The sequence below is a fragment of the Pezoporus occidentalis genome, unplaced genomic scaffold (assembly GCF_034315485.1).
Source record: "Pezoporus occidentalis ecotype Australia unplaced genomic scaffold, CSIRO_AGI_Poc_V1 ctg210, whole genome shotgun sequence".
In the NCBI taxonomy this organism is placed as follows: Eukaryota; Metazoa; Chordata; class Aves; order Psittaciformes; family Psittacidae; genus Pezoporus; species Pezoporus occidentalis.
In genome coordinates, this window is record NW_026913965.1 from 780,565 (window position 1) to 788,463 (window position 7,899).

The 7,899-nt window shown below is 43.2% G+C and overlaps 1 protein-coding gene across 1 annotated transcript; it reads left to right on the plus strand.

Annotated features, from left to right (window-relative positions):
• Nucleotides 1-602: 602 nt before the first annotated feature.
• SLC35G1 (solute carrier family 35 member G1) lies at nt 603-7,515 on the plus strand. Its single transcript, XM_062619464.1, has 3 exons — nt 603-955; nt 4,947-5,127; nt 5,635-7,515. The coding sequence occupies exons 1-3, from the start codon at nt 748-750 to the stop codon at nt 6,392-6,394; spliced, it is 1,149 nt and encodes a 382-aa protein (XP_062475448.1). The 5' UTR covers nt 603-747; the 3' UTR covers nt 6,395-7,515.
• Nucleotides 7,516-7,899: the final 384 nt, after the last annotated feature.

The window sequence follows — 7,899 nt, forward strand, 5'->3', positions numbered from 1 at the left end:
GCAATGTGGAACAGCTGTAATAGAAGGCGGCTGTCCCCGCGCAGACCCTGCCTGCACTCGGGCTGACGAGCCGGTATTTGAGGTGTCAGTCCCGCGTGCTCAACAGTTACACACTTGATTTGGGGCGCTCAGATGACGCAACAGCGCCCCTGAAGTAACACTGCGTCACCGTTTACCACAGCTTCACTTCCCCGCAAGCTCACCACCTCGGAGCGCGGCATCGGCAGAGCCCGCGGCCTGCGCCACCCAGCGCCCACGCCCCGCGGCTTTGGCCGCGCCTAACGGTCACCCGGCGGGGCCGGCGCCGCGCCGCTCCGCTCTCCGGCAGGGTGAGAGCTCCCCCTCCCGAAGCACCGCGGCCTCGCTCCTCCCCGCCCAGGCCCCTTGCCCGGACACAGCTCCCGTACTTCTCCCAGTGGGCCACCGTGGGCTGAGGGGACAGCAGGGCAGAGCATTGCCTCCTGTCCCGGGAAGGGCGTTTGGCTCTCTCCGGGCCCCCAGGCAGGTCTCTGCCGTGGCAGAACGGGCGGCAGCCTGGCTCTCTCCAGGCGGGGCCCTGCCTTGTGGGGTGGTTAAGCCCCGACCTGGCATACCCACCCCGCCGCCCCGAAGCGCCGTACACCCGCGGGGCGAGCGCAGGGAGGGAGGGAGCCGGGTGGCGATGGGCGGTGGCCCCACATGCGCAGGAGGCCAGGTGCCTGCCGGCTTGTGCTGTGCCGGTAGCACCGCGGGTAGCCCGACGTCCTTATGGTGCTGTGTCAGAGCGGCGAGGCCGCTGCTGTTCCGGCAGCGGGCGGGAAGGAGCCGGAGGTGCCGCTGAGCCGGGAGGACGATGCGGGTAAGGGGCAGCCTTGCCTCTGCCCGGCGCCCGGCGTGGAGGCAGCGGGCGCTGAAGAGCGCCGCGGCTGTGGCTGCTGCTCGGGTTTGTCCTGGCTGTGCTGCTGCAAGGCACCTGGTGAGGAGGGGGAGTCTGACAGGCAGCGCGGGGGGGAGGGCAGCGCCCTCCTGGCATCGCTGCCGGCTCTCGGGGTGACATTGCCAGAGGAGCCGAGGAAGAGGAAGCGGCCCCGAGGGCACAGGGGCTCACAGCGCGCGGCAGCAGGGCGCAGAGCGATCTGGGGCTGCCGCAGAGGGCGTCCGGCACCTGAGCCCGCTGCTCCGCCGGCGGCCCTCGGGCGGGGACAGGCCGGCGGCAGCCGAGGCTACTTGGCTGTGGTGGCCCACACCTGGTGCCCGGCGGGGGACACCGGGCCCCTGCGAGCGTGTGCGGCCTCTCTCCCTCCTCCTCGTCCTAGCGGCAGGCACGAGCTCCTCCGTGGTGCTAAGCCCCTGTGCTTGCACTCCGGGGTTGGCTAGGGGCAGGACCCGGTGCCCCTCCGAGAGCGGGACGAGCGCTCGGGGCCACTCCGGCCGCGCCTCCCTGACTCCCAGTCCTCACGGGCGAGCTGCTGCTCTTCGCTTTGGTAGCGATTATCCCTTCGGGACGACAGACCTTCTTGTTGCCAAAGTTTCAAAGTAAGGTATGAGTAAATCAAGGTGCGTTCTATCAGCGTGAACTTTGAGAAGGGGCATGAGTGCTGTTCAACAAGTCCATGTACTTGCGACTGTGACTTCCTTGGTAATTCGTACCTTGCTTTAGTGTGAGGTTCCTCTTTATTTTGTCTTAATCTGTGCTTCACTTCTTGGTCATTTTGAATTGCTAAAGCTAGAAACTTACAGCGAAATACACGGGTTTTGCTACTTTAACGTAGCTTCCTCCTAAAACCCAAATGCCATCTTAAAATAGTGTTTGCAGTTGGTATCTGAAGTAGTTTGGCATGTGTGATTTTTAAACAACTTCACTAAAAATGTGTTTCTCATTAAATATGGACTATAATTGACTTTCCAGCAGAAAATGGATTAAATAGCAGTCTTTGTTAGCTGGTGAGCTGCGGAGAGGCCAGAAGAGATAACATGCTTCACCAGTGAAATTCACGTCAGTTCTGGGACAAATCTTGAGAGAAAAAAACCCACGTTTGTAATCCTGAGAAACTTGTATTTATTCATCAAACTTACTTTTTTTTTAGTCTGTCTAGCAAAATTGTTAACTGAGTCAATGGCTGAACTTTATGAATCACTCCTAAATCTTGTCTGCATGACCATGGTGAGCTCTTGCACAGGCTGTTGTGCTCGTGGCACTTTCCCGAAGTCTGTGGGAGAGCCGTTCACCTGCTTCTTACAGTGTGAAGAATGGACAACCCTCTGGCTTTACAGAAGGTCTGAGAGAATCATCTTCTCGCTGACCACCTTCCCCACAGCCAGTACTCTTCTGCCTCTGCTACTATACTCAAGACGCATGTATGTGAGAAGTGTGATTTTCTTCTCTGCATTTTGCAAGTTTAAAAGCTGTTTTCAAGAAAGCATGGCATTAAAATACAGGCAACAAGAATTTGCACAGAAAATGGTGCGCAGTGGGAGGCATTTGACTAGTACTTAAAACAGGAGTGAAAGATTCTTGGAAAGCCTTACATTTGGAGATGGTCAGGGAATAAAAGTGAAAAACCTCAAACCTGCAGCCACTCAGAAAAGAGAGTTTGGTGCTACTTCAAACTTTGTCATTTTCAGACTGCTACACTTTTTTAGAAAAGCATGAGTGCTTCCGTATTTTGATGGCATGGGGCTTTTGCTTGGAGGCTTAATATTTTGTGGGGTGGGAATGTTATCTTAACCTCTTCACAATGTATCTTGAAATGAGTACTCTTCAGAACTGCAGTTCTTGTTTTTGGTAGAAGACCTTGCACCACTGTATTTTTAAAAGGAAATAAAACACTTTCTCATTGGACCGAGTACATGCTTTGGCAATATGAGATATTGATGGTTTAAATTTTAGAATTACAAGATAATGTTTCTGATAGGTTTGGTTTATTGGCTAGCTTACAAAAATGAGTTCCTTCTGTTTTTTCTTTGTTTCTTTAAATCCCACCCTTAATTCTAGGTATAAGATCTTTTCAGCTTACTTTAATTTGATTGGTTTTCCATTTCAGCACTCCTGTTATTTAGATTGGCTTCGTTCTGTAGTAATCGCACAAGTTATCATGCCTGAAATAAAAGTTAATAGTTCTGTTTGTGCTGTGTTCATCTGTAAGCCAGCCTGGGTTTGGATTTCCCATTTCAGTTATAGACCAGTCTGATTCCTCATGCTTTAATATTAGAGACATTGTTGATTTTGTAGTTCTGTTGTGTGACTGTGTAGGTTAGGACATTATGTAGTTCATGAACATTTTTTAAACGTGCTCTGTTTCATAGCTGGTAGATGTCCTGGTCCAGTGTTGGTTGGTGATAGCTTTTATAGTCACTTTTATGTAAGAGGCTGTAATAGAAGTATTTCTAGTAGAAACTGTCATTCATTTTCAGTTGCAGTGTGGCTGGATTCCTTGAAAAGCAGGCCTTCTGTGTGCTTCAAATTTTGGTTGTGGTTGTTAAACCTGGGTCTCTAGAACTGTTGAAGCCAGAACCAATGCTATACACACTGTATTGGTCCAGTCTTAGGTATTGTGTATTAAGTGCAGTTTCTCATCCTTGAGTGCTGATCTCAAGGAGGATCAAAATGGTTTGTGACAAGTTTTGTTAGTTTAAAAAAAAAACCCACACCCCAAACGAAACAAAAAGCCCTTCAAACCCATATTTAGTTGCTAAGCAACTCACAGCAGTGTCCTCCTGATTTGGTTTTTAGAGGATCCATAAGGCCCACAGGCTTCCACACCTATGTGAGATGACGTACCCTTTTGTCAAAACACTGCCTCAGGGACATGGAGTTCTTGCTCTTAGCTTTAGAGGGTGTTGTAGAAGAAAAGGTAACTCCCAATGTTTTGTGCAGACAGGAGTGAGGTAACATCCCACTCAGATTTTTAGATGGGATCTCTTCCTCACTGTTCACCTTTAGGTTCAGTGGAAAGACTGTTCCTATGCAGCAAAGCAATGGCAAAATAAGCTGGTTTCTTTGGGGACCCTGCTGAGGTCAGCAGCAGTTCATCCTCTCCGTTAGCAGCCCTTTTTCTTTTGTTTTTTAAATTATTGTTTGAATAGTTGAGGGTGGAGAAGATGAGTGGAACAAGGAAGAGTATGTCCCTGAAGAGAGCCCGAGGCAGTGGGGAAGCTTGAATAGAGGCTATTAGATTTGGGAAACTACTTCAGGAAGTCTGCTAAATAAGTGTAAACTAAGGTGATAACTAAGGTCTTCATGGAAGTTTGTATCAGTACTTTAAGCAGGCCTATGATGTTTTAAAATTAAAGTCACTTAATTTTTTTTCTGCTTAAAACTGTATACTTAATGGTGATATAATAATGATACTTATTTGAAGCAAATACTTGGATTTTTACAGCAAAATAAAAACGTTATGTAAAACTTTTGTAGGTCTAGGTCAAAGGGCGATTTAGCTGCAAAATAAATATGAAATACAACAGAAGTGAGGTTCTGTACACAAGTTTTATGTGTGTATTTGTGAGAAAGGAAATTAGGTAGTTGCTTATGAAACCTGAGTAACTTAATTGATAATCAGATGGTTCGCAAGTTAATAAGTTTCAGTGTTTCAGAATCTGACCATGGACCATTTCGTAGTCTGTTGTATTTGTTGGTCCTTGCGGTGGTCAATCGTACTACTTCTACAGTGAATCACCCAAACTAGGCTGATGTATCCAAGTTGTAAAGCCCACTGACTTGTTGAAATGTGAGAAGTTTTGTGTCCAAAGTGTTAAGAGTTAATCTCTTACTTCCTATTTTAATTAAAAAGTTGGAGACCTGTGATGGTCAGTGAATAAATACTACATAAATACATGTAGTATTTGCATTTGTTTCTCTTGCTTCCCCAAGAATAGCTACAAATGTATAAAGCACTGCAGTATGTAGAGCTGATTAACTTGAGAAATCTTCCGGTGGGTCGTTACTAACTTGAGTTTATCTGTTGCAGGAGCAAAGAAGAAAGCTGCGTGTCCAGGACTTGGTCTGTTTTATACTGTACTGTCTGCCTTCCTTTTCTCAGTGGCCTCTTTATTTCTTAAAAAAATAGAAGATGTACATTCAGTGGAAGTGAGTGCGTTTCGATGTATTTTCCAAATGGCATTTGTTCTTCCTGGTTTAATATACTACAAGTAAGTAGTTAAAATTATTTCTTAATAATAGGTGTAGAATTATCACTCGCTTAAATCAGATAGCAAGATTATTGTAATTCAGACTTCAGTTGCATAACTGCATTTTTTTTAATTAGTTAATAGTTTCTGAATACTATTCACAAACTGAAAATCTTTGACTCCCTGAATTGTAGAAGTTTCTGCAGGGATTGTATCAAGTGTGTTGATCTTCCATGAAATGGTGTTCTTAAAAAATAGAAGGTAAATTGTAGATACGCTTGGGTTATTTTGCAAGCAGAAAAATTAATAGGTAGAAGAACAGGTTTTTGACTCTGAATGTGATTGGGAGTGGTGATGGGAATAAATTGGTCTGTGGTCGGAGAGTTAAAAATATTTTGATATTTGAGATAAGGCCTTCATTTAGAAAGGTGTGTAAAGTCTAGAAGGGTGTGTATGTTTAAATGTGATTGAATGTTGGTCATGAAATAAGCAAGCCAGCAATATTAATGTGATGTTTCTGTTTTTCAGAACAGGGTTTTTGGGACCAAAAGGTAAAAGAATTTTTCTTTGCTTCCGAGGATTCCTTGGCTCTAGTGCAATGATTCTTCTCTACTATGCTTACCAAGTCATGCCACTAGCTGATGCCACGGTTATAACTTTTAGCAGTCCTGTTTTTACATCATTGCTGGCATGGATCTTTCTCAAAGAGAAGTACAGTATTTGGGATCTTCTGTTTACCCTCTTTGCCATCACTGGAGTGATTCTTATTGCCAGACCACCATTTCTGTTTGGGTCAAATGTTACAGGGATTGAAGGAAGTTATACAGAGCACCTTAAAGGAACTATAGCAGCAATTACAAGCACAGTGTCTTCGGCTTCGACTTTCGTTATACTAAGGAAGGTGGGAAAATCTGTGCATTATTTTTTGTCAATTTGGTATTATGCGGTCATTGGTTTAATTGGATGTGTTGTAGCATTGTTTGTTATGAATGAATGGCGTTTACCACACTGTGGTAAAGATAGGGTTCTTCTAATATTAATAGGCTTGTTAGGGTTAGGGGGTCAGATATTTCTCACAAAAGCATTACAGATAGAGAAAGCTGGACCTGTAGCCATAATGAAAACAATGGATGTGGTGTTTGCTTTTATTTTGCAAATTCTTTTTCTCAATCATCGGCCAACTTGGTGGACTGTAGGTGGTGCTCTTTGTGTAGTGGCAAGTAGTTCTGGAGCCGCGATTCGTAAGTGGCGACAAACCTTGAAGAAAGCTAAAGAAAATGAAATCTGACAGTAGCAGACACTAATTCATTACAGAAACAAACAATCTTCAAATATATATATACAATATTTGTTTTTATTTATTTTAAATATCTCTTTTACCAAATTTTAGTACCAAATTATGGGCAATAAGTTGAATATATATTTTTTATTATTTTTATTTTTTTTTTAACAAAATTGAATATGTGTGAACAACTGATTAGGTATATACTTTTCTTTCTCATACTTAGGCATGCAAATACGAGGAGTAGAAAAAAATTTGAAAGTTGCTTGCCTCCTATCAAAACTGGGCAATAAGTTTTTGGCTTTTCTTTCCCTAAAATTCCTGATTCTCCACTTCTTAGACCCTTTCTCTGTTCTTCTGAGCAGTGGAAATCAGTCTCCCAGGCTTATTTAATACTATTCTGTGCTTGATTAGCAGAGGGATTGTAGTACAAAATTTAGAAGTGAAAAAAGAGTTATAATCCTATAAACATCCAACTTTTCTAGAACAGATAAAGCTTGCACATTTATAAGCTTTCTATTTTTATTTTTTTTTTCCACAAAACAGATGCCAAATGGGGATTTCTTTTTAATTTGGATTCTGGAAGAACAAAAGCTATTTCATCTTTCCAAATTATATAAAGAGAAAATCAACTTGTGAAAATTATCTTCAGCTTTACTTTCTTCTAAAATGAATTTTAAATATTTGCACTTGCTTTACAGACATAATGAAATAACTTAATCCCTTTTTTTTAACATGACTCTTTAGTTGCTGCAGTCTCAATGATGAGAGACAACAGTTAATTGTGTACCACTCGTAAATTCACCATTTCTTGTGGTATGGAATGTTATGCTGTAGCTGCACTTTCTTTATTCTATGCAAAAGATTACATTTTTTAGGTATTTAATACAGGTTATTTTAAATGCTGCTTGTGACCCTTTTGTTTAGATTCTTCTGTACAAAAGTTCTTTATGAGACCAAGTTTAAGTTTTGGCCTTCATAAAGTTAGGAGTATTTACAACAAAGCTTTTGCCTTTTTCCTAAGAATTTACAAGAGCACAAAGTAATTGCAGTTTCACAGAAAAGGTAGGTTGACCAAGGTAATAACAGAGATTCTACAGAACAGGTTTGGGGAGAGTTTGATGGGAGAGTGGCTTGGAGGCATCCACACCACATCAGGCAGTGCTAGTGGGCAGCTTCAGCCCCATTTTTCCAGCCTATCTTTTTAAATTTGCATTTAGTTGCTCCTCTTACACATCTTCTCACTTTTATGGGCTTTATCTTGATAGCTACAAATGCTAAGAAAAAAGGCTTGTGTTATTTATGTTAGCATCCTTAATGTTTGAGGAGGAATGTATGTTTAGTATCAGATAAGGGGATTTTCCCAAATGGAGTCTTAAGTACTTTGAGGTCCTATCTCAGTAGTGCACAGAGAAAATTTTAACTTGGATCTTTATTTGGTCCTGTGTATCATGAGGTGGTTTTCAGTTATTTACTCATTCTAGTGTTTTTATAAAAGAGAATGCTGGTGG